Source organism: Sebastes fasciatus, chromosome 5 (assembly GCF_043250625.1).
Source record: "Sebastes fasciatus isolate fSebFas1 chromosome 5, fSebFas1.pri, whole genome shotgun sequence".
NCBI classification, from domain to species: domain Eukaryota; kingdom Metazoa; phylum Chordata; class Actinopteri; order Perciformes; family Sebastidae; genus Sebastes; species Sebastes fasciatus.
Window position 1 is genome coordinate 26,695,547 of NC_133799.1, and position 26,782 is coordinate 26,722,328.

The 26,782-nt window shown below is 38.4% G+C and overlaps 1 protein-coding gene across 4 annotated transcripts; it reads right to left on the reverse strand.

Moving 5' to 3' along the window:
- Positions 1 to 419: 419 nt before the first annotated feature.
- nek1 (NIMA-related kinase 1) lies at positions 420 to 26,495 on the reverse strand. Of its 4 annotated transcripts, XM_074636185.1 has the most exons (36): positions 26,379 to 26,495; positions 20,790 to 20,938; positions 20,588 to 20,684; positions 20,353 to 20,450; positions 20,092 to 20,175; positions 19,938 to 20,005; positions 19,747 to 19,833; positions 18,509 to 18,563; positions 17,385 to 17,585; positions 17,223 to 17,295; positions 15,979 to 16,130; positions 15,730 to 15,795; positions 15,343 to 15,402; positions 14,267 to 14,314; positions 14,040 to 14,120; positions 13,718 to 13,899; positions 13,495 to 13,614; positions 13,293 to 13,395; positions 11,795 to 11,881; positions 10,608 to 10,691; positions 10,418 to 10,495; positions 9,730 to 9,825; positions 9,441 to 9,626; positions 9,298 to 9,351; positions 8,971 to 9,211; positions 8,299 to 8,427; positions 8,033 to 8,209; positions 7,735 to 7,938; positions 7,225 to 7,330; positions 6,446 to 6,522; positions 6,135 to 6,352; positions 5,132 to 5,292; positions 4,587 to 4,966; positions 3,487 to 3,623; positions 3,280 to 3,412; positions 420 to 1,244 (listed from the first exon to the last, which is right to left on the reverse strand). In XM_074636185.1, the coding sequence occupies exons 2-36, from the start codon at positions 20,904 to 20,906 to the stop codon at positions 1,231 to 1,233; spliced, it is 4,254 nt and encodes a 1,417-aa protein (XP_074492286.1). In that variant the 5' UTR covers positions 20,907 to 20,938; positions 26,379 to 26,495; the 3' UTR covers positions 420 to 1,230. The 4 variants fall into 4 exon arrangements, with proteins under 4 accessions (XP_074492286.1, XP_074492287.1, XP_074492288.1 ...); XM_074636186.1 differs by lacking the exon at positions 15,730 to 15,795; XM_074636187.1 differs by lacking the exon at positions 11,795 to 11,881.
- Positions 26,496 to 26,782: the final 287 nt, after the last annotated feature.

Here is a 26,782-nt window from a genome sequence, read left to right on the forward strand (position 1 = left end):
CAGACTTCTCTTTGCAACCAGAGGAGTCGCCCCCTGCTGGCTGTTAGAAAGAATGCAAATTTAAGGCACTTCAGCATTGGCTTCACTTTTTGCCCACAGGTGCCAAGCGTGTAGGAGAACTATGGTGGCCGATGCAAAAACATGAAAGTCTCTCTTTAGAGTCAGTGTTTGGTTTGTCCGTTCTGGGCTACTGTAGAAACATGGCGACCAGCTCCCTATGTAGATATAAACGGCTCATTCTAAGGCAACAAAAACACAATGATTCTTATTTTCAGGTGATTATACACTAAAGAAAACATACTTATTAATATTATATTCCATTTTTGCCAATAGATCCCCCTAAATGTTACACACTGTTCCTTTAAGTAGGCTATTAGTACTTGAGTATATGTAAAAAAGAAAAGAAAACTCCTCAGGTTCTTAAAAAAAGTGTTTATTTCTTATAAAGATTTACAATATTTAATTTATACTCAAATATGAATTATTATTGTTATTATTATTATCTGTACCATTGCTTACATCATCTGTACAACTCTCTGAACATCAATCTGACCTGGTCCACTACATCACAATCTTGCTACATTACCATGGCAACAAACAGCAAACTCACACACATCTTTTGATTAAATTTGGGAAACAGTAAGAAAGGTGGAAAATGTATTAGATCATATTTAACTTCTTTGTTTGGTAAGAAAAAAAGGAGGTTGAACTGGTTCTGAGTAAACCACGGTACACTTGCTTTGAGGGCGACCTGGTTTTAAGATTTGAAGCTACGGTCGAGTATGTGACAGTTAGAAAGAGAGAGCACCTGAGAGGACCAGATCTTTACCCGCCAAAATAAAACGCCACAGGGGGATTCTAACTGAACCAACAACAAACTGAAACACAACCCAGTTTACATATTAACATGTGTTTCATTCGTTTACATGATAAAGACTTTCATAAACATCTGACAGAACTCTGAAGTTAACTTTGGTTAATAAGAACGTGTATTTGATAATGCACTTTTGAATGAACACTGGTTTAGAAAATAGTGTCTGATAGTCAAACATATGAAATACAGCCTGGAGTGTAACTAGTTATTCATCATGCAAGTGTGCCTGAAACACTGGTAGATGCGCGGCTGCGACCTTTCATGCATAGATCCTTCTGCCAGTGATGTGCGTCATGGGAAGACATCGGATAGCTAGCAGATTGTCGTAGCTGCCAGCGGCTCCACTGCATCGAACATTATTCATCATTATCTACCAGAGAGAGAGGAGAGAGAGAGAGAGAGGAGAGAGAGAGAGAGATAGAGAGAGAGGAGAGAGAGAGAGTCATGTTGGGACAGATCATTAATTAGAGAGGCAGAGGTCATCGGTTAGATCATGTCTCTTAATAAGAAAAGGACCAAAGAGAAGCAGATGACTCCAAATTGGTGCAGATATTCATGACTCCCAGATGATGCGTCCTCATGACTTTGGTGATCCCATTTAAAAGGGATAGTTCAGGTGTTTCTCGTGGGGTTGTGTGAGGAACTTCTCCATAGTCAGTGTATTACCTACAGTAGATGGAGTTAGTAGAAACAGACAGGAGTACCAGCACGGGAGCAAAGCAATGTACTGCTGTGGACGGGGGCCGCAGCTAAACACATTTTATACACCTAAAAAAAAGTCGATATCAGTTTAAGTGTACACTATATTTAGAATATTATCACCGCTTGACCTCGCTGTCAGACAGCCCTTTCTTAGGAGATCAGGCAGGCTAGCTCTGTTTTGTCTTTTAAAAACGCACTTTTTCAGAATTGCTTTATCTTCATTAAATATTCTATTATTCTACGTGTTGTTACTGTGTTTTAGTACTTCATACCTTGCTTGTCATTTTTACTGTATCAACTCTATTTTTATTTATTACTACCTGTTCATTTCTCTTGCTTTTTATGTTTTTGTAAAGCACTTTGTAACTTGTTTTGGAAAAGTGCAATATTAATAAAGTTATCATTACTATTACTACGGGGAACTGAAGCCTTTGTATTCAACTCTACTCTCTTCAAAGTCACCAGACTCCTTTGAAAAAACTTGTAATTTTACCTCTCAGACCACAGGAGTTAATGGTCTACCGCTGCCTCGGTCGGTCGGTTCGTTTGTGTTATTGTGTGACTTTGGTGTTTTAAAGGGTTAGTTCGAATTCACCAAAGACACACAATAACACAAACTAACTAACCAATAGAGGCAGCAGTAGACCAGCAACTCCCGTGTTTTGAGAAGTAAAATTAAAAAAAATTTCAATTTAGTCTGGCGGCTTTGAAGAGAGCATAGATAACCCGTTGGAAAAGGATGTCTCTACCAGCGAGGTAAAGCAGTGAAAATATTCTAAATATAGCGTACACTGATAGTTTTTTTAGGTGTCTAAAATGTGTTTAGCTGCTGCCCCCGTCCACAGCAGTACACTACTTTGCTTTCTGTTTCTCCAAACTCCATCTACTGTAGGTAATACACTGACTATGGAGAAGTACCTCATACAACCACACTGAGAAACACCAGAACTATCCCTTTAATAAGAAAATGACAAAAGAGATGTCTCCAAATTGATGCAGACATTCATGGCTCCCAGATGATGTGTCCTCATGACTTTGGTGAGCCCATTTAAAAGGGAACAACAGGCATCAGAAGTGACCTAAAACTCACAGCAAACAGCGTGGATGTAGTGGATAATTTGTGTGTGGAGCCAACAGATTATACTGCATCACCACAATACACAGATCTGTTCTCTGTTTGGTGCCTAAAAAAATGTTTCAAATATACACCCAGTGTTATTGCTGTATGGATGGGAGCCAGCAGATAACATCTTTCACAGATCTCCAGATAGATCCTCAAGGGAGATATTTGACATTTATCATGCATCCTCCTGTTCTTCTTCTACTGAAGACGGTAAAAATAGAAAAACAAAAGAATCGTCAAATAGAGATGTTCAGTGAGAGAATGCATCTGAAGACTGCTCCCATCCTGAGGGAGAGCTGTCAAACTCGAAAGAAATACTCAACACCCTCCCTCATCTCTGACAACTGACTTGGCACACGGCAAGAAACAGACAGAGTTGAGGGTGTGTTTCACATCTACTTAGTCGCTTCATGACTCTGCAGCAATGGGAGGAAAGAGGAGATGAGATTAAACACTCACTGTACTCTGACACGGCTCTGTGCTGACGGGGGGCGGGGGGTGGGGGGCCACTGAGGACAGTTGTGCTTTTCAGAGACGCAGTGTAAATGATGAAGAGATAAAAATATCTGCAGTCACTAACCTTCTTGGTATGCACCGTCTGCCATCACGAGATGAAGGATGTTGGGATACAGATGCTGGTGCTCAGTTCCCAAAATGCTCAGGACCAAACTGGAGCCCAGGTCAATATTCTCATCCTCGTCTTCATGCATAGCCTTAAATGCCAAAAGAATCTGTTTAATCAATCTTATCCTCCACGGTGTCAACGTTTAGAGAAACATGTTCATACCTTAATCTTATTGTAGGCCTCGATGAACTTCTCAAAGCCCATCTGCTGCTCCAGGTTGAAGCGAAGTTCTTCCAGACGACTGAAGATGCTGTCGTGATGCGCAGTCTCTCCGCCCTGGAGATCCTCGCCGCTGCCATCTACGGTGCAGCAGGATTTTATCAGTTCTCATAACACTGTTATCAATCTGATTTGCAATAACCTTTATATTACACAGCCACTTATTAAAAGGCATGAATCATCTGACATAAACTATTTAAAAGGGATAGTTCAGATGTTTCTCAGTGTGGTTGTATGAGGTACTTCTACATAGTCAGTGTATTACCTACAGTAGATGGAGTTTGGAGAAACAGACAGGCGTACCAGCACGGGAGAAAAGTACTGCTGTCACACGGAGGCAGCAGCTAAACGGATCAGTTTAATAGTATGCTATATGTAGAATATTTTCACCGCTTTACCTCACTGTCAGACAGCCCTTTCTGACGGGGAACTGAAGCTGTTAGATCGCTCTCTTCAAAGCCACCAGACTCCATTGACCAAAATAGTAATTTGAACTCCCTGAAACATGGGAGTTGCTGGTCTACCGCAGCATCAATCACTTAGTTTGTTTGTGCTATTGAGTGACTTTGGTGTTTTAAAGGTTTAGTTCGGATTCACCAAAGTCACACAATAACACAAACAAACTGACCGATTGAGGCAGCGGTGGACCAGCAACTCCTGTGTTCTGTGAGTTAAAATTACTGTTTGTTTTTTTAGGAAATACGCCGACTATGGATAAGTACCACCCCACTTCGAACCATCCCTTTAATTCAAGATGATTTTAAACCAGTAGTTTGCAAGCTTTCTCCACAATATCTGACAACCACGAGTATATGTATCATCATATCTGTCATCATATCATAAATATATAACAATTGTAATGTTGTGTGAATATTCATATTTATATTATTGTGCATTTGTGTTAATTATTTTGATGCTTTGGCAACATTGTTTTTTTAAACCTTTTAATTTAATTGAATATGTCAGCAAAAGTGGTAAATTAATGTTTGTTCTTACACTAGAATAACTAATATTAATAGTTTGATAAGCTTTTATTTTGGTACCTGAATGCCACTCCTCGTTGAGCTGGCTGTCATTACTGTGGTTCTCCTCTCCGACACCGTTGCTAAGCAGCTCCCCTGCTTCCTCATCACCAGGACTCCCGTTAGAGCATTCCTCATCCTCGTCCTCCTCATCCTCATCCTCCTGCTCCTCCTCGCCTTCTTCCTCCTCATCCTCCTCCTCTTCATCATCCTCATCATCATCCTCATCATCTACAGCCATCTGATTGTTGTCCTGGTTGATCTCAGCTGCTATCCTGTTGAAGAGCGTTTGGTCTTCTCCCTCTGGAGGGTTTCCATTAAAGTCTCCTGCACCGACCTCTTCTTGCAGCAGTCTCTCCATGGAGGCCCGGATGTCCCGCAGGTCTTCATCCTCGTATGCACTATTAGGGAACAGGGGATATTGTTATTACACACAGTACGCCATCAACTTGATGTATTTTTAGTTTCTCAGCTAAATGAAACTGAAAATGATTGACAGAATTGGGGTAAGGGAAGGAATCGGTGTATTAAATCTACCAGCCATTTTTCATGTGTGTTTTTCTTACTCTTCAGTCTCTGACTGGTCGTCGTCTTTAGCCGCCTCCTCCTCCAGGTCCTCGATCTCCAGGTTGTTGTCCGGGGCAACATGAGCATCACCCGTTGCTGCAGAGTCCTGCTGGGAGCTGAAGAGACGACTGAGGTCTGGTAGAGAGCAGGTCCGCAGCATCTGACAGCACAAACAGAGCAACATGTTCAACACTTTGATGGGTATCAGACAGGAGATAGATTTGTCTCAATATTATTTGTATGAACAGATCGACAATCCGTGTGTAAATGTGTAATCCGTAAATAAAAAACACCTTCCTCTAATACAAAACAATATTTGCAAACTCTTGATGTAACCACTTAAAAGATGAGTGAGTAGTAATTGCTATCTTCCGACATTTGTACTTTTTAAACACACAACACTGGAAATGAGACACAATATAGCCAACAGGAAGTAGGAAACTTTCAGGCAATCTCCAGCCAGCTGTCACCTTATTTAGGTTTTTGTTGTGAAATGAGGAGGTATCGTATAGATAACTCCTCATTTCAACTTCACCAATCAGCTTCACAATCTGTCCTTCCACTTCAAGCAGTGATTATACCATTTATAATAAGCTAAAGCCAAACCCTAAAAGTCAGCACACTGACAAAACCTACCACGTTCCTATTCTGTGCAGCTCTTTGTGTGACGAATGTTGGGCTGCAGATCCCAAATGTCCCTGATGAAGGTTATGAAAGATATAGGTTGATGGATGCTCTCTCTGTCCTATCAGACCCACTGCAGCTTCAGACTATGTGATTAATGTCTCTGGCTCTATTCCAGACCGCCTCATTAATAAAGAATATCTACCAACCTAAAAATACCGACGCAAGTCTCGACATCACACCAAGCTCAACAACTATTTCCTCAAATATAGATCCCATTCTATCATGTGATAACCTGTCTTCTTGAAGCTGTGTCATTTCCAGTAAAACAAAACAAAACTAAAGTGTGTTTTTAATTCAAGCTCAGCCGGTGATCACCTTGGGGTTGTTGGCGTCAAACATGCCCGTTGAGAGGCCAATGAGGAGGGCGTCGTGGTGTTTGGAGCGCAGAGGTGAGACAGAGCGTGAACGTGAGGCCAGAGAGGAGGAGGACTCGTCCATGGAGGACTGGGCCGAGAGGAGCGCCAGGGCAGCGGTGCGTCGGTGGGCTGGGGAGCACAACTTCATAAACAAGGGCTCCTCGCATGGTGCTAGACCTGGGAGAGGGAGATGGAGAGGGAGAGGGAGGGGAGATTTAATTAAGATTATAATCACACTGAGAAAAAAAACTCATTAAACATTAACCTCACCAGAAGATTCAGCTGGTTTCTCTGAACTCTTCTCAGCCTCCTTAGAGCCTGCAGGTCTTATAACGCCCTCTGGTGGCCTGTAAGGAAAATACACTTTAGCGCCACAAATATGGATGATGTCTTTAAATGTATTAAAGAAATTGTTCGCTCAAAAAAAGAAAAGAAGAATAATTAAATAATGTTAACTTAAATAAATAAGGTACATCAAGTTTTGATTCAGAGTAGTGGACGGAATCTGCCAAAATATAAATAAATAAATAAATTACTCAATAAATAAACATGCTATTAATTAACCAAAAATAATATTACAAAATAAATGCGGGAATTAATTCATTGATAAAATGTGACATAAATTAATATTTATGTTATTCATGAATAATAAATACATAAATAAATATTAACAATTTAATAATAAAAAATTAAATTTAAAAATAAATCTAAAACAAATAAAAAATAAATGCAAATATAAATAAAAAATAAAATAAAAGGGAAAATAAAAAATTAAATAGGAGAGTAGATGGGTGGGGAAGCATTACAAAGATAAATAAATAAAGAGACAAATTATAACAGAAATATGAATTTATATCACATGTTACCAATTAATTAATGCCTACATTCATTTTTAATATTTTTGGTTAATTTAATGGCATATTTGTACATTAATTAAGTTTATTTATTTATTTTTTATTTTGGTGGGTTCCATCCTCCATAATATTGGAGTGGGTAAACAATGGCTGACTTTCTTAGTATAAATAGAAAAAAAAAAGATGAACAGTCACATTGTCTGTCGGGCTTCCTGCTCCCACGCCGGCTGCACACCAGCTGGAGGATGTGAGGCCTGTTTAGGCGTCTCTTCTAAAACCACCAACTCCATGTCTGCTGGATCTGCAAGAATTCAGAAGAGATAGGACTGCATTATAGCCCCGATCCCAACGTCTCCCCCTAAGGCCGTTTTGTCTCTTTGCTTCTATACTCTGCTTCCCTGGTAATCTTGTGTTTAACATCACAAAGCTATGAATTGTGGGTAATTCCCTCAGGCAAAGTCTGCAGAAATATAGACTTATGGAAAGTGTTCATAAAGGGCTCAAATATCTGCAAGAGAGCCCTCAAGGACTTGACAATCTGACAGTGGGAAAGCCCTAAACCCTCACAGAATTTGCAGAAACGCGCCTTGAAGTCTGTGAGTCTGTGAGTCTGTGAGTCTGTGAGTGTGGAAACTGGGATTGGGTCATACTTTAAAATGAGGAGCTGAGATATCACATCAATGTGGGGTTGAGTGTCACACTAACCCTGAATCTCAGTGAGGTCGGGCGGCAGTGTCACTCTCTCTACGGCACCGGCCACAGACGTTTCCTGATGCGAGACCTCTGTTGGGTGTGATCTCTCCTCCTGGACCTCTGGGCTCTGAATCACAGCAGACGCTGTTGGCTTAGAGGGCAACACTTCTTTAGGTGTCTTCACAACTTCAGCTGCAGCTGTCTGTTGAGGCTTATCTGGGGAGAACATGGCCTCATCAGTAACCATTTAACAAGACTCCTTCATGTCCATATAATGACACAAATGAAGAAGACTTCAGCGAAGACTAACCAGGGCTGAAAAAGTCCTCCTCACAGAGGGTGACATTCTCCAGCTGCTGGGTGAGAGGCTGAAGCTCGGCCTCCTGAAGGACTCTCAGCACCAGAGAGTCTGGACTCGATCTCCACACCTTCCTAGGAGCTTCTTCCTGCAGCCCACCCATCTGTATGACTTCACCCGCTGTTTGCTCTGAGACATACATACACATAGAGAGAGAGATTTTATGTGCACACTGCAGACTGTTGTGATTTTTCTCACTCAGGGAGAAGGTGACTCACCAATGGTCCTGAAGATCGTCTCCTCTAGAGTTTGTTGGGCTACAGAGAGGACGAGAGGAACTCCTGCCTCCCACTTCTTCCTGTCTCCAGCAGAAGACGGTCGATCATCTGGAGACACTGAAGCGGGTGCTGAGAGAACGTTGGAAGAAAAGAGCTGAACAAAATTTCTTCCAAAACCTTTAAGTTGAAGCACTAATGTGTTTAAATTCCTTACAAGTTTATCACTAAATTTCCACAGCAGAACTGCTGGCATGTGGCATTATTATTACTTATTGACTATTTAAAACACTTCTACATAAGGAGACTCACGCCTGCTCAGACGCGCTACTCGTCCGCACCAGTCTGAAGTGTTTTAAATAATGAGGTTTTAGTGAAGATGCGTGTGTTTGGGAAGTAGTGAGCATATGAGCGGAAAAATGAGACTTAGATTATTCTGCACGAGTTGTGTGAGAGTTTGTAAACGGATGTTTTGATATAGTTTTGCTGTTATACCCCATTTACTCCGTTTTTTGTTTCTCCGTTCACCGTGGAGGCATGAGAGAAAAACTAAGTTTTCTTCAAGAACTCAAAGTAACACATGGTGAGTAATTGATGTACAAATGGTCATTTTATGGCCGAAGTAGTCCTTTAACTTTTGTTAAAACATGGGGCTCGAGAGTTGGCTCGACTTACAGGCTGTGGTGGTGCAGGTTTCCTCTAAGGTCTGCTGAGCCACAGGAAGTACAGGCAGTTCTGCTGCGTCCCACTTCTTCCGGTCTCCGTTGGAAGGGAGGCGTTTCTCCGTGTCGGACTGGTTCTGTTGCGGGGCAGGACTCGGTTCCGCAGGGGGTGGAAGCGACTCCACCAGCTCCTCCACTGGACTCTGGGCTTTTAGGTTCTGGTTGAGTCTGCGTAGAATCTGCTTTTTCTCACTCTGTTACACGAAAAGCATTAAGAAGTATTATCTCTCTAAATCAGAAACTGAATTCTGCTATTTTAGCACACATCTCATAAACTCACCTGGATGACCATGGCAGTCTCTGGCTCAGAGGACTTTTCTTTTAGTGGAGTAATCTGCCAAACACAAAATGCAATATTGATTTAGGAGAACATACTCAAACAATACTGTGAGGGTGTGATAGATTTTGTAAACGTATACTGACTGCTCCGACGTTCTTCAGGGCAGCGGTCATGGATATCGCTGCAGGCAGAGCTGGAGCTTTGGCAGCTGGTTCTGGCTGAGATGGACTGGGTTGAGGAAGAGGACTGTCAGAGATAGATGATGCTGCTACTGCCGCCTCTACGTTTCCTGGTGCCATGACGCCAACCTTCACCCCCCGAGCTGCAAGCTTCAAAATACACAATACCCAAGATTAGACTAAACTAATGCACTAGTATGTAATGGTATTTAATAAGGAATGTTAGAGTGGAGCAAAGAAAGAAAGAGCTTACATGGTCCTCCCAAACTCTCTTTTCTCTCTCATAAGCTTCTTTCCTCTTCTTCTCTAGTTGCTCTTTCAGTACAGCAGCACGGGCATTTGCTTGGGCCTGGTGAGTACAGATATACATACAAACGAAGAAGAATGAGGCTATGGCAGCACGGTGTGTGAATTCTCTCGGTTTATTTATCTTTAGGCAACTGAATACTGTTTTTTTAAAATGGTACTGCAGTCGTTTTTGAGCTGTATTGAATGTGCCGCCTGTGTTAAGGTGTGTATACTTGTTGTTTTGTTGTTATAGTAGTTTTATTGTTGTTGATTTTAGTGGTTTTTTTTGAGTATTCTTGTTTTTTGTTCCCTTTTTAACTTGTGGTCATTTGTTGTTATTATTGTCATTAGTAGTTTTATTGTTGTTTTGTTTTGGTTGAAGTTTGTTTGTTTTCTTTTTTTGCTTTGGAGTTTAATCACATAATTTTTTTTCATTGTGATGTAGTGTTTTTGTACCGTGGAAGTAACTAATGGGGTTTCCAGAAGGTAAATATATAAATAAAATTAAGCATGAAGGTACTACAACTGCAATAGATGAACCTTGAACCGTCATTTTATTATCTCTTCAATTCTGTCACTGTGTCACCAGTTTGTCTATGTCATCATCTAAATGTTGCATATTGTAAAATGTATTATTTCTGAGGCAGACTCACTTTCAAAGCCTCAATCTTCTTTCTCCTTTGCTCCGCTTCCTCGCTGGACTCCTGGCTGTCAGACCCATCACTGTCATACTGAAGAAAAAACACAGCAACAACAACAAGACGAAATTTCAGAGAAAAGTGAAATCACTCATTAAAGAGCTGCTCTGTGAGAATGTGAGAGAGGAGGAGGACGGTACGGTACCTTCTCTCCTCTGAGTCGGGCTTTGATCTGCTGACGTTCATTGAAGTTCTGCAAGCGAATCTGCCTCAGTCTTGACAAGTACTCCTGAGAACAAACACAGAAATGTTACACACTGTACGCTAGACACACGGAGAGAAGGTGGAATACGGCTTTGATACCTGTGGTCACAATCATACAAAAATTAAATTGCATACACAGAAAGCACTTATAAAAGGCACAACACAGTATGATGATAGCTATGGAGGACGGAACCTGCCAAAATAAAAAATAAATAAATGATGCGATAAATAAATATGCCATTAAATGAACCAAAAATAATATTAAAAATAAATGTAAATAAATTGATATTTGCTTCTTTCTTTCTTTATTTTTGTATTACTTCCCCTATCCATCTATTTCATTTTCTCTTTTATGTATTTATTTATTTATTTATTCACTTATTTATTTTTATCAACTTTTAAATGTATTTGTTTATTTTGGTATTTATGTATAATGTATTTATTCATTATTAAATTGTATGTATTTATTTAAGTGTTTACGCATGATCTTCCCCTTTAAATTTCCCCCTATTTATTTCCCCAAACTTATTTGTTTCTGTATTCTTTTCTTTATAAATTTATTGTAAGATTTTATCAATTAAGTAATGCATTGCATTTTTATTTTTGGTTCATTTAATGGCATATTTATTTGAGTAATTTATTTTTTTATTTTGGCAGGATTTGTCCTCCATAGAAGCTTCTGTACATTTACACGTCAGCCAGAAAAAAAATTACACATTTTTTTCAGTTAACAATAATATACATTATACATTTACGTGCTCCATTCAAAGCAAAAAAAAAAAAAGCTGCAATACACAACTCAAAACTGAGGTGGTTTGGTTATTTGAAATGGGACATTATACACAATAATGAAAAAAATAAAACAATAGTATTTATTGTTGTGAATAGCCATTATTGGGGAGGTAAAATAAATAATATAACAGCTCACTGGACAGTGGAACACCACAGGTTGGCTGTATAAAGGGGCGGGCATGGGTTTGAATTATTGGTTGGAGCTGCTGGGTTGAATTATGGGAGTGTCAAAGGGAGTTTTGTGCAGACAGACATGAATGACGACGAGCCAAGCCAGACGTGCTGTGATGAGTGAGGTGGAGTGTGAGGCTGGGCGTTCGGTTCCTGGGCTCCTACCTCCTCCTCTTTGTTGGCTTTGGGTCTCCTGAAACGAAGCGAACCAGCCCGGCTTCCATAGACGGCTGCCAGGTTTTGCCGAGTTCCCTGTTTACCGTTCAATTTAACCACATTTTTAAAAAAAAGGACATAGCCTCCCTAACACCTAACTGCCACAACAGTCATGAGCTGCTGGGGCCAGGAGGTAACGTTGAATTAAATCACTACATGTAAACTGAAAGGGGTCATTCATTATAATGAAACCACGGATAATTAATAGCACCAAACTCTGCAGCTCTACACATAGTACTTTAGCTTTCCTGCAGCATTTGACAGCTGGTTTCAAGCAATAAATCTGCCCGGCATCATAAAGATAAAGTTAAGATCTAGCTGGTGAAGAACGACAACCATCTGGTGAGCTGAAATCCAAGGAATGTTCCTCAGGGGTTGGTAAAGACTAAACCCGCCCAGTAAATACTGGACTATTGGATTGAATATGTTGCTCTATGTCTGCTGGATGTCAAAGTGACCAACTGTTTGCAACACACATTAGCTACAGCAACTCAATATGGCAAGAACATGTCAGGGATGCCTGTCTGTCAGCCTCCTCTGAGGTTCTTCTCCTCCAAGTTGTTGCTTTTAAATGTACCCCGTTTTTTTTTTTGACAAATCTGGGGAAATCTGCATTTTCCTACTATGCACCCTGGGCATGGAATAATTTACAAAAAAGATCTAAAATTAGAAACATTTATATCCATTGACAAATTCAAAAGCATCAGGGGTGATAAATGTTGTTGTTTTTCTTGAGAGGCCACCGAGTTAAACTACTGTTTTATGTGATTTAATGTATATCATGTTGTTGTATTTTATTGTGTTGTTATTTTGTATGGTTGATCTCAATGAGACTTCCTGGTCAAATAAAGGTAAATAAATAAATACATAAAAACAGAGAGACAGCAACAGAGGCTTTGATATACTCTAACTTTATCAGATTTATCTGATAATGAAGAGTGAAAAAGGATTATTTTTGGCCTCTCATATGTTCAACTTTCTTCACCAGCCACTCCATTACTTTGGCTCAATGCTATTTGTGCTTAACAGGTAACTTACAATAAGCTCTCATGGTTTTACAAACCAAAACAATGAGCTGAAAATCTGACTGATACTTAGTGGGTTTGACAGTACTAGCAACTCTTTCACGATACATGGAGCCATTTGATTTGATTTTGTTGTCTAAGTGACTAATAGGGACAACAATTGTTTGAAACTAGTCCAGTATTGAGGGAGAGCGCTGATGCTTAGTGGCACAAAACACATGGGAAAATAGGGTTCAGATTGAAAAGTTACCCTTTAAGATTCATAATATTCAAATACATCAGTCACTTTTCATCTCTGTGCATAGAAAATCATACCCAGTATGCGAGGGAATAAATAAAGTTGATGATAGAAAAGATTCTGTATTCAACACTCAATAGGTTATCCTTAAAATCACATGAGTCATATGAGTCACACTACGTACCAGCTGTCCCTCAGCACGAACTTTGTTGAGCATGGCTTCTCTCTTCCGCTGTAAAAACTCCTCAACCTGATAAGACCGTCCACCAGCCGCTTGACCACGCGCCCTTTAAACAGAATATGGTAATTAATACTCTGTGAAAAGAGCCAGGATGTGGAGTTTAAATCCAGATGTGTACAGTAGTGTCATTTGCTGCTCGACTGACCTGCTAACATGGACCGGTTTAGAGACGTACTGCAGCCTCTGCAGCTCTCTCTTGATTGCGTCACAGTTTAGGAGTCGGGCCGGGCCGTTGGGCAGCACTGGGCCAGCAGCAGCCGGTACACTTCTCACACACACACACACACACAGACAGAGAGGCGACGCCATTAAAACTATTATTCAACAAAAAACAAATCACCTTAAACACAGAGACAATCTGAACGTACCGAATGGGACTGCCTGGTCCTGCTGAGGATCCCTCTCTGCTGACGGCTTTAAGCTGTGGTTTTGCCATCTGGTCCAGAGCAGCGTGGTAGTGTTCATATGGGGTTTTACTCGGGAGACAGGCTGAAGGGTTAGGACCCTGACCGGAGCTTGGGACGGCCCTCTTTCCACCGCCTACAAAACACTGAGTTAAGGAGACAAAAGGTGGTTGTGAGCCTGGAGGAGGAGCTGTATGACACACGGAGAACTGTTATAACAATGCAATCATGAAATGTAGTTCTAGTAACACTTTGTATGATAAAAAAGGAAATGGTCATCCGGTACCTTCCTCTCTGGGCTGCTTCCTCCACTAGAACTCAAGACGTGCTTCCAGCCTTGTTCTCTGGCCTGGTTTATACGATTGATCTGTTATAGATACAGGTTCATCATTATTTCAGTTATAGATGGAGAAAAACAATACATTTAATGACCCTTTCCACTACTCCAGTAATGACTTGATACATAAAAGAAGAGTAATAACTATACCCACAAGAAACAAATTCAACACCTACCTTTTCCTTTTCATATCTCTTCATTTGCTCCGCTTTCAACAGGAACATCTGAGAGGGAACACAGCTGTTACTCGTTCAGTAGTTTCCTGATCGATCAGAAACTTTACAAATTTAAAAGGGATAGTGTAGAAGTTTCTCAGTGTGGTTGTATGCGGTACGTCTCCATAGTAAGTGTAGTTTTGCTGCTTTACCTTGTTGTCAGACAGCTCTTTCTGATGGGGAACTGAAGCAGTTATCTATGCTCTCTTCAAAGCCACCAGAATCCATTGAGAAAAACAGTATTTTTACCTCACAGAAGACAGGAGTTGCTGGTCTACCGCTGCCTCGATCTGTTGGTTTGTTTGTGTTATTGTGTGACTTTGGTGAATCCGAACTAAGGCTGCATTCACACGAGAACAAGCGGTCCAGCAAAAATTCAAGTTTTTCCATTAATTTTGAATGGGGGTAGTGTGCTTGGGCTGCGGCAGGAGGTACCGAAAATAAACACAGCGGCCTGAGGCAGAAAAGTAGAAACAGAATCAACTTTAGGAGAAAAACGCAACCCAACGTCACGCTGCGGTGGCCAATCACATAACCGGCGATCCAGAACTGTGCAACCCAGTCATGAGGGAACTAAAAGACGTTAATCAACACAGTTAATGGGTCATTAAAGTGACTCGTCCGGACCTCCGCACAACCATACAGTGAATAGCGGCAACGCCTGATCTTGTGTGAATGCAGCCTAACCCTTTAAAACACCAAAGTCACACAATAACACAAACAAACTAACCGATGGAGGCAGCGGTAGACCAGCAACTCCTGTGCTCTGAGAGGTAAAATTACAGTTTTTTTCAATGGAGTCTGGTGGCTTTGAAGACTTCAGTTCCCTGTCAGAAAGGGCTGTCTGACAGCGAGGTAAAGCGGTGAAAATATTCTACTGATATACATTTTTCCACAGCAGTGCTTTTCTCCCGTGCTGGTACTCCTGTCTGTTTCTACTAACTCCATCTACAGTAGTTAATACACTGACTATGGAGAAGTACCTCATACAACCCCACTGAGAAACACATGAACTATCCCTTTAACAATGCACCCACCTGCTCTCTATGGTTCCTTTCTTTCTCAATCAACTCCATCCTTTTCTTTCTCATTCCATCCTGCAGCGTGAAGCAAAGGCATCTCAATCACAAAAAGAGACATGCTAAAGAAACCCGCTTTGAGGCAAGAGGCAGCAGGACTGCTCTGTCACTGGGCAGGTAAAGTAGGTGAGGAGGGAAAGGTTGGTTAACAGAGAAACATCAGGCAGAAACACTCCGAATGGGCCGGGAGCAGAAAACAGGTGAATTATATGGATCAAGCGTAATGAGAGGGAAGAAAAACTAAAAATGCTGGTAGGAAGGGACCTCCATGTGTGAGTAAATGGGGAGAGAAAAAGAAGGGAAATCTAGTAGTAAATTCAAGTTATGAGGGGCTCTCAGCTGTACCTCATGTTTTTTCCTCTCTTGCTCCACTTGACTCACTCTTCTCTGGGGGGCTGCTGGGAGAGGGGCCTAAGCAACATATGACACTGTGGTTCAGAGGTAGCAACACACTATGATGTAAAAACACACACAGATGGGAGAGGCCTCCGACATGCCACACTAGGAGCTCAACATTAAATACACCTGGAGCAAATAAAAAAAGTTGAAAAAAGAATCTCAGCAACTTGTCATCAACATCAACAGTCTACTAACCGGTTTATGCTTGACAGCCGGTTTCCTCTCTGCAGGCTTTTTAGCTGCATCCAACACCTTCCTCGCAGTTAAAGGCACTCCGTATTTAGAAGCTGGTTTGGTAATCTTCTGGGCTGGGGAGAGTGGTGTGGAGCCAGGGGCAGGACGCTTGGCTAGTCACACAGGTAAAAAAAATATAAAAACATTTAGCTATGGAGTCGTAGGAGTGCCATAAAAATTAATAAATCTGTAAAAAAATAAGAAAAAAAGAAAAGAAATGTGGAAAAAAAAGAGGAATAAATAAAACCATAAATAAATGTGGAAATGTGAAGACAGATAACAAAATATAAAAGAATAATTATAAGCATTTTCATTTATTCTCACATTCATTTGTTCATTTATTCCTGTATATATTTATTTATATCATTTAAAGAATATATATATTTATTTATTTTTTGCATATAAAATACTTTAATTGTTTTTTTCTATTCTTTGAAGGGCCAAGCTGTCAATCAACTGGCTTTGGGCAGGCCTTTCTGCCCAGGCTGTGTAGTCAATTCTGCTCACATATACTCTATTTTAAATAAAAAATAAAGTAATTCATATGCAAAAAATAAATAAATATATATTTTTAAAATATATAAATAAATAAATATATATTTAAATATATAAATACATATTTACAGAAATAAAAAAAATAAAAAATGTGAAAATAAATTAACATACTTATTATTATTTTATTATTTGCTTTTTTATTTTCTTATTCTTTTACAGATTTATTCTTATTTATAGCTCACTCCTATGACTCCATATAGCAGTCAGTATTCAACAGCAAATACAATGCGCAAATGTGCAATACAAACAAATAAACAAAATATAAAAATGACTGTTTTCTAGCGGATCTACTCACTGGTCTCCACTGGATAATCATAAGTAAGGCAACATTTTATCGTGAAAGTGCAATTCAAAATGTAATTCAGACTATAGTTGAAATGCACTCGGTCTTTCAAACATCTGGCCTGCATTGCACCAACAAAGCATTAAATTAGGAGCAACAATTGAAGCAAACGACACAGTTTATTTCTCCCTCTAAATGTAGGCCTCAGCAACACTAATAAACTAAACAAGTTTACCTTACTGTGCAGAGGAAAAACACTTAACCTGTGCCAGCGTGGTTCCACTGCTTGGCATGGCTACTTCTACTTCTACTACTACTACTACTACTACTACTACTACTACTACTACCTCCCCCCCTATTAGCTTACCTGGTGGTCCCTGCACCACACCCACTTTAGGCTGCTTGTGAAGAAAAGTATGGCGGAATTCCTGAGCGATGATCTGGAATCAGTAGAGAGTATAAATGTTATTTAACTGAACACAGTGTGGTTTATGTAAATTCAGTCTGTATAACTCAGTGTGTGCTCTACCTGGGGTGTGAGGAACCTCTCTATCCTGCAGGTGAGGAAAGGTTTGTCCAGTATGGTGATGACTGAAGGCCTCTCTCGAGGGCTGCGTTTAAACAGCAGAGCCAAGAGAGAGCGCAGTTCTTGGGAGTAGTGAATGGACACGGGAGGGTACGAGCCGCGGATGATCTTCAGAACCAGGTTCTTCATGTTGCCGGCCTCAAACTGAGGAGAAATACACATTAATAACCACTGAGGGTAATCATACACAATCATATGCAATGATGGAACAAAGCAGGTATGGAGTCTTAGGAGTGCCATAATAAAGAAAATAAAAGGGATTTAAATAAATAAATTACATTATATAAAATATTAAAAAAAAAAAAATTTACAGAACAAATACAGTAATTTATATTTAAATAAATTATACATTTTTAAAATATAGATATAAAATAGGTATACAGAAATAAATGAACTAATAAATGTGAAAATAAATGAAAATGCTTATAATTATTTATTTATATTAGTCAGTATATTAATCAGTTATTTGTCCACAATTATTTATTTCTCTTTATATTTCCACATTTTGTATTTACTTATGTATTCTTTTATTTATTCCTCTTTACATTCCACATGTATTTATTCTTTTATTTCTCTTTATATTTCCACATTTCTTATATTTACTTATAAATTCCTTTATTTATTCCTCTTTATATTTCCACATGTATTTATTCTTTTATTTCTTTCTTTTTATATTTCCACATTTTTTAATTTACTTAAATAATCTTTTATTTATTCCTCTTTATATTTCCACATGTTTAAATGTATTTATATATTCTTTTATTTATTCTTCTTTATATTTCCACATGTATTGTCCTATTCTTTCACAGATTTATTCTTTATGATGCCACTCCTATGACTCCATAAGCAGGGGTTATTAAGGGAGTGGTTGAGAATATGAAGAGCTCCAGATTTGATTATGAGACTCTCAGGACAAAAATCATTCTTTGAAACTTGGTTTGTCAACCATTACACATACAGTACATACATGGAAGAGATCAATGCATGTGAGAGAGCATTGCAACGCTGCGTAAAACACATTACATCTACATAAATTAGTAATTAGCTCACACACACAGAATACTTACAGCATGCTTAAGAGTGCACATTTCATACAGGACACACCCTAGGGCCCAAATATCACTGCAGAGGGAGGGGACGGCAGGGAAAGGGAGAGGAGAGAGCACACAAATGGACAGGCAGGGATAAGTTCTGGGGTAGATTTACATTCATTCAATAAAGTATCAACAGTCATTTCCTTTCTTTATCATTAAGTGGAGAAATCGAAGAGTCTCTTTTAGGGGTGCAACAATTTATCGGCCGATATTCGCCTTGTTGACTGCCATCGACCTATCGGCAAATAAGATGACATTCGCCGATGGCAGTGGCCGATGTTTATCTGTTGTGTTGCATCAATTTTGCCCCGGCTAACTGTTGTGTTAGTTATTTGCGGTCGGTTTCTGACAACAGCTGCTGATTCAGAGAAGAAGCCACTGGCAGGACTTGACTCTGGCATGACGGCGGGTGCTTTGGTTTGTTCACAAATAAAAGTGAAAGAAAAAGTCAACTATGTCTCGGAGAAAGATCAGCAACAAGAACATTGTTCTGTATGAAAAACAACGAGTGAAAGATTGTCCCATTTATGATTCTAATTGCCTTTAAATTTCCATTTAATTACATTTAATTCATGTTTCACAAAACTAATATTTTTGTTGGACAGTGTAAGTACTCAAACATTCTTCTCATTTAATACGTAGTTTTATAGCAGCTAAAAAAGCAAAAATGATCTTTTCCATGTGAAAGAAGGTTAAATTAAAAGGTTGTTTCATAAATTTGTATGATTGAATTTGTGCTCAATCAAAACGGTGTAATGAAACGCTGAATAACTTAAAAAAAACTCAGTTCTTTTTATATATTGAAGATGTCTTTGTTTCCGTGGCACTAAAGGGGAACAAATAACAACAAACACATCGGTATCAGCATTGTAATCGGTGCATCCCGTCGTTTCTTTGTTGAGAAAACTCCACATGTGATGTTGAGATACTGATAAATTTACTTCATCGGTTGTAACTTTAAGTGGATTAGATTACATGCATACTTAAAATAGTTAAAGAGGAAATCAATACTGGCTTCCTGCTACAGCAACAGACAAGCAGGTTCACTCAATAAAGAGGAGACATGATACCTTTACATCGCCCAGAAGCCAACACCTCATCCTGCTTGACTCACTATTTGGTGGGACAGAACTTATCCCCGACAGGGATTACTATTAAATATTAATTTACACCACAAATGAGACAAAATCATCCCAACATGGAGTTAGTACCTTTTGTTGTTGTACGGTTTGTTTTCACAGATCTCTGGTGACAGGTAATATGGAGTGCCTATACAGGTTCTTGCCAGTTCAACAGTGCTGAAAATGAGAAGAGAATGGAAAATTAAATATTGTGCTTTTCTATTCTCAAATCGTGGCTTTATTAGAGTTCTGCAAATCTTTTCAGGTGACATTTCACATACCTGTTCAGCACTCTTGCAATCCCAAAGTCTCCAAGCTGCACCGTCCCATCTTTCGTCAGAAATATGTTCTACGCGGACATCATGAAAAGACACGTAAATAAGGAAATGCATGACAAATAAACAACTTATAATCACTGAGGGAGTGAATCAATACCTGGGATTTGATGTCCCTGTGGAGGATTTTCCGATCGTGCACGTGCTTCAGTGCCAGGCAAATCTGCACAAACCAATTCATGATCTAGGAAAGGGACAAGATGGTTAACACACATTATACAGTATCAACAAGTAATTCTGATGTCTGAACAACACGAGGGGGGGAAAAAAAGAACATTCAAAGAGTCTTCTTACAGTTCAAAGAAGAGGGCAAAGATACGATCAATTCAATCCACATGTTCTCAAAGATTTATTGGCTTACTTGCTCTTCTGAGAACAGCACTCCTTTCTGAGAGTTGATCTTCTTGAAGAGGTCTCCGCCCTCACAGTAATCCATCACAATATACAGGCAGCCCCCCTCTTAAAAAGAATTGTGCGAGACATTCAGAAAAGTCAGAATATAAACCTTATAGTGTGTCCATCAGGATATAATTGCACGAGATGAACTCTGTGGTTCTTTCAACTTAATGGCCAACATCTCTGGATTGAGTGAATACCTTCAAAAGACTCCTTATACTGGACGATGTTGGGATGACTCATGTTGGCCAGAACCGCAACCTCTTTCCGAGATTCCTGCCTCTCTTTACTCGACATCTGTCAACAGAGAATGAGATAGATGGAGTGAGGAAGCACAAGAGAGCTCACATTAATAGTGACATGTGAAGCTTGTGTAACATTACGCATAAGGACGGAGCTTACTGCAGATATGCCGATCTCCTTGATGACGTATTGGTGTCCATCCTCTTTGGATTGGACAAGGATGGCCTTTCCAAATGAACCTTCCCCAATTTTCTTCAACTTTTCGTACTTCTCCATGTTAGTGGAAGGACTGGCTCCTCATGCTGGATCTGCAAAGAGATCAAGGAACAATTTGCAAAGGGTTTAATGTCGGCAGTAGTAGTAGTAGTAGTAGTAGTAATTTATTTCAATCCTTATTAACAATTTTCCAAAAAGAATGCACATAAAAACAAAATAAAAATGGCCTGTTTGCCCCCTCAATAATTCAATTTCAAGGGAAAACAAAAAAATATAGACAGAAAAGGTGTAGGCTGAAGCTTATATTTATTATACCTACCCTTTACAGCATATTCTAATAGGCAACCCTTTCGCTACTAGGTTTAGGCTAAAAAAAACAAAACTAAAAAAAACAAAGATCCCAACATTTCATACACAATAATAATCATACCTAAGTTTTATATATGTTTACCACCTTATTTTCAACTTTTAAAAAAATATTTCCCAGATAAAATAAATCTATTCTTTTTTACTCACACTTGTTTTATTTATTTATTTATTTTAACAAAAAGTTTATTCATACTTATGTACATTTTAATTATACACAGCTGCTTTGTCAAGAAATTAAAAAAGAAAGAAGAACTATTAATTTGACAAACAAACAAAAAAATCTAAAAAATCTACAAACCATGGCATCATGTGCATCCATATAGAGAGTCTCCAAATAAATAAATAGATAAATAAATAAATAACACATGAATGAATGGATGAATGAATGAATAAATAAATAAACACAATAAAATAAAATAAAATAAAAGTACCTTAAAAGAAACAGATGCTAGTTTTGGCCAAATTCACAATTTAATCAGTACAGAATTTTATCACATTGGTAACCTAAAATAAGTAATTACACGAGGAGCCCATCAGTTTAAAAACATGTCTGTCTTTACATGGAGTTTTGCTGTTATAGCTTCCATTGAATACACTTTTATTAACCTGTCTTGCCCATAGAAATAGAATTAATTAATTAATACTCCTATTTTATGTTTATGGTCCTGTCATTGATGTAGGGTGGGTGGTTTGAGAAAAGATAGTTATTATTTTTGCCACAAAATAAAAAGATATGCAGCAAATAAGCCTTTCTCTTTTCCGTAGCTTCATCAGGGATTGTTCATGTTGTATAATACAATGGCTCTAGTGGTAAATTAATGCTCATAAAAATTATATCAGTACTACTCAGGTGTAATTCATACAGTGCAATATAATTTTCCACTCGTGCAATTTTGTTAATAGTCTGTTTATTGTCAATACTGTATATACTGCTCCTTCTTTTATACTTCCTTCTATTTAAATGGTTCATATTTTGTTAAGCTCTTTTTTTTTTTTTTACTGTGTTAGCTGATGCATCTTGTTTTTTGCACTATCCCCTTTGCTGCTGTACACTGCAAATTTCCTCACTGCGGGATTAATAAAGGAATATCTTATCTTAGCTTTGTACATTATTATCTGTGCAGGTTTAAGATCAAATAGATCATACAGTTTCAAAGCATGTAAATGAATAAAATAGTGCTTTGGTTGGTTCTTAATAATCCATTTGATTAACAATTCTTATAGCTCTCTGAAGCATGAACATGAGATTAACATTAGTGTTGATGCTTTGTACATTATTAGCTATGCAGTTCAATAAGATCAACCAGATCACACTAAATAAAATAAAATAGTGCTTTGTTTTTTAATAATCTGATTGAATAACAATTCTCATAGCTCTCCTCTGAAGCATGAACATGAGATTAGTGTTGGTGTTGTATGTGTATCCCTATATACCTCCATACAGTAGATAGTTGTGTACTAGTGTTAACTACAGTAATCCTCATTGTGTGTCCTCTGGTATACACACGGTATTGTTAATGTTAATGTTAGTATTGTTGATGTTAGTAATGAGGGTTCGGCCGATAGTCGAACCTCAGATCGAAGAGGAACAATGCGGATTCCGTCCTGGCCGTGGAACAACGGACCAGCTTTTCACTCTCGCAAGGATCCTGGAGGGGGCCTGGGAGTATGCCCATCCAGTCTACATGTGTTTTGTGGACTTGGAGAAGGCATATGACCGGGTCCCCCGGGAGATACTGTGGGGGGTGCTGCGGGAGTATGGGGTGAGGGGGGCACTTCTCAGGGCCATCCAATCCCTGTACGCCCAAAGCGAGAGCTGTGTTCGGATCCTCGGCAATAAGTCGGACTCGTTTCCGGTGGGGGTTGGCCTCCGCCAGGGCTGCGCTTTGTCACCAATCCTGTTCGTGATATTCATGGACAGGATATCGAGGCGTAGTCGGGTGGAGGAGGGTTTGCAGATCGGTGTGCTGAGGATCTCATCGCTGCTTTTTGCAGATGATGTGGTCCTGTTGGCATCATCGGTCTGCGACCTCCAGCACTCACTGGATCGGTTCGCAGCCGAGTGTGACGCAGTCGGGATGAGAATCAGCACCTCTAAATCTGAGGCCATGGTTCTCAGCAGGAAACCGGTGGTTTGCCTACTCCGGGTAGGGAATGAGTCCTTACCCCAAGTGAAGGAGTTTAAGTATCTCGGGGTCTTGTTCGCGAGTGAGGGGACGATGGAACGTGAGATTGGTCGGAGAATCGGAGCAGCAGGGGCGGTATTGCATTCGCTTTACCGCACCGTTGTGACGAAAAGAGAGCTGAGCCGGAAGGCAAAGCTCTCGATCTACCGTTCAATCTTCGTTCCTACTCTCACCTATGGTCATGAGGGTTGGGTCATGACCGAAAGAACGAGGTCGCGGGTGCAAGCGGCCGAAATGGGTTTCCTCAGGAGGGTGGCTGGCGTCTCCCTTAGAGATAGGGTAAGAAGCTCAGTCATCCGTGAGGGACTCGGAGTAGAGTCCTTGCTCCTTTGCGTCGAAAGGAGCCAGTTGAGGTGGTTCGGGCATCTAGCACGGATGCCTCCTGGGCGCCTCCCTTGGGAGGTGTTCCAGGCACGACCAGCTGGGAGGAGACCACGGGGAAGACCCAGGACTAGATGGAGAGATTATATCTCTACTCTGGCCTGGGAACGCCTCGGGATCCCCCAGTCAGAGCTGGTTAATGTGGCCCGGGAAAGGGAAGTTTGGGGTCCCCTGCTGGAGCTGTTGCCCCCGCGACCCGATCCCGGATAAGCGGTTGAAGATGGATGGATGGATGGATGTTAGTAATGTTAATGTTGATTTTAGTAATGTTAATGTTAGTATTGTTGATGTTAGTAATGTTAATGTTGATTTTAGTAATGTTAATGTTAGTATTGTTAATGTTAGTATTGTTGATGTTAGTAATGTTAATGTTGATTTTAGTAATGTTAATGTTAGTATTGTTGATGTTAGTAATGTTAATGTTGATTTTAGTAATGTTAATGTTAGTATTGTTAATGTTAGTATTGTTGATGTTAGTAATGTTAATGTTGATTTTAGTAATGTTAATGTTAGTAATGTTAATGTTAGTAATGTTAATGTTAGTATTGTTGATATTAGTAATGTTAATGTTAGTATTGTTGATTTTAGTAATGTTAATGTTAGTAATGTTAATGTTATTGTTAGTAATGTTAATGTTAGTAATGTTAATGTTAATGTTAGTATTGTTAATGTTAGTAATGTTAATGTTAGTAATGTTAATGTTGGTATTGTTAATGTTAGTAATGTTAATGTTAATGTTAATGTTAGTAATGTTAATGTTAGTAATGTTAATGTTAGTAATGTTGATGTTAATGTTAGTAATGTTAATGTTAATGTTAATGTTAGTAATGTTAATGTTAATGTTAGTATTGTTAATGTTAGTAATGTTAATGTTAGTATTGTTAATGTTAATGTTAGTAATGTTAATGTTAGTAATGTTAATGTAATGTTAGTTAGTAATGTTAATGTAATGTTAATGTTAATGTTAGTAATGTTAATGTTAATGTTAGTATTGTTAATGTTAGTAATGTTAATGTAGTATTGTTAATGTTAATGTTAGTAATGTTAATGTTAATGTGTTAGTAATGTTGGTAATGGTTATATGTTATGTTAATGTAATGTTAATGTTAATGTTAGTTGATGTTAAAATGTTAATGTTAGTAATGTTAATGTTAGTTATGTATATGTTAGTATTTTAATGTTAATGTTAGTAATGTTAATGTTAGTAATGTTAAATGTTGATGTTAGTAATGTTAATGTTTAATGTTAGTAATGTTAATGTTAATGTTAATGTTAGTTAATGTTAATGTTAGTAATGTTAATGTTATGTAATGTTATGTGTATGTTAGTAATGTTAATGTTAGTAATGTTAATGTTAATGTTAGTATGTTAATGTTGATGTTAGTAATGTAATGTTGATGTTAGTAATGTTAATGTTAGTAATGTTATGTTAGTAATGTTAATGTTAGTAATGTTAATGTTGATGTTGTAATGTTAATGTTGATGTTAGTAATGTTAATGTTGATGTTAGTAATGTTAATGTTAGTATTGTTAATGTTATAATGTTAGTAATGTTAATGTTGATGTTAGTATATGTTAATGTTAGTAATGTTAATGTTAGTAATGTTAATGATGATGTTTAGTAATGTTAATGTTGATGTTAGTAATGTTAATGTTGATGTTAGTAATGTTAATGTTAGTATTGTTCAATGTTATTGTTAGTAATGTTAATGTTGTTTATGTTAGTATGTTATGTCTAATGTTAATGTTAGTAAATGTTAGTAATGTTAATGTTAGTAATGTTAATGTTAGTAATGTTAATGTTAGTACCTGTTAATGTGATGTTAGTAATGTTAGGATTGTTAGTAATGTTAATGTTAGTAATTGTTGATGTTAGTAATGTTAAGATGTTAGTAATGTTACTGTTAGTAATGTTTAATGTTAGTAATGTTAATGTTAGTAATGTTCATGTTAGTAATGTTAATGTTGTAATGTTAATGTTGATGTTAGTAATGTTAATGTTAGTAATGTTAATGTTAGTAATGTTAATGTTGAGTAGATGTTCATTTAGTAATGTTATGTTGTTTGTTGATGTAATGTTGATGTTAGTCATGTTAAATGTAATGTAGTAAGTTAGGTTATGTTAATGTTAGTAATGTTATGTTAGTAATGTAATGTTAGTAATGTTAATGTTAGTAATGTTATGTTAGTAATGTTTAATGTTAATGTTAATGTTAGTAATGTTGATGTTAGTAATGTTAATGTAAGTAATGTTAATGTTAGTAATGTTAATGTTAGTAATGTTAATGTTAGTAATGTTGATGTTAGTAATGTTAATGTAAGTGATGTTATCTCCATCAGGCAGCAGACAGACAGAGCAGCAGGCTGTGATGATGCTGATGCTGATGAGAGAACAGACACAATACATACAGTATGGTAGCCGCTCAGCTAACCTGGTGGCTCCGTTATATATACAGCAGCTAGACGATGATAGCACACCGCCCTACATTAAAACCACACCCTGTCAGTGCTCACAACATAATATCATATAACTAACGTGAGTCACTAGCTAGTTAACTGTATATAAACGCTATCAGGAGGTTAATAATGAGCTTACCATCAGTGTGTTTAGTCGCTGCTGGATCTCAGAGAGCTTCTTCTACAGCCACCCGCGCTCTCTATCTAACTATACCTCTCCTTTTTGCTGCGTTTTCATTGGTCGCCTTTATTTTTCTCGATCGTTGATTGGTTCATACAGCTGTCCGTTATCTTTCACTGTGAATGACGGTCTTAGTTAGTCTCCACCCCCCGACTGTTGCTGTGGACATTCTCCATAGCAACCACGAGCCAATCATGGAAGAGCAGCCACCATGGAAACCTTTGCACCAAATACACACTTTATATACTTTTATTTAAAGTTTTTACACTATATATACTCTTATAAATAATGATAAGTATAAATATAAATATAAATATAAATATAAATATATTTATATTTATACTTATCATTATATATATATT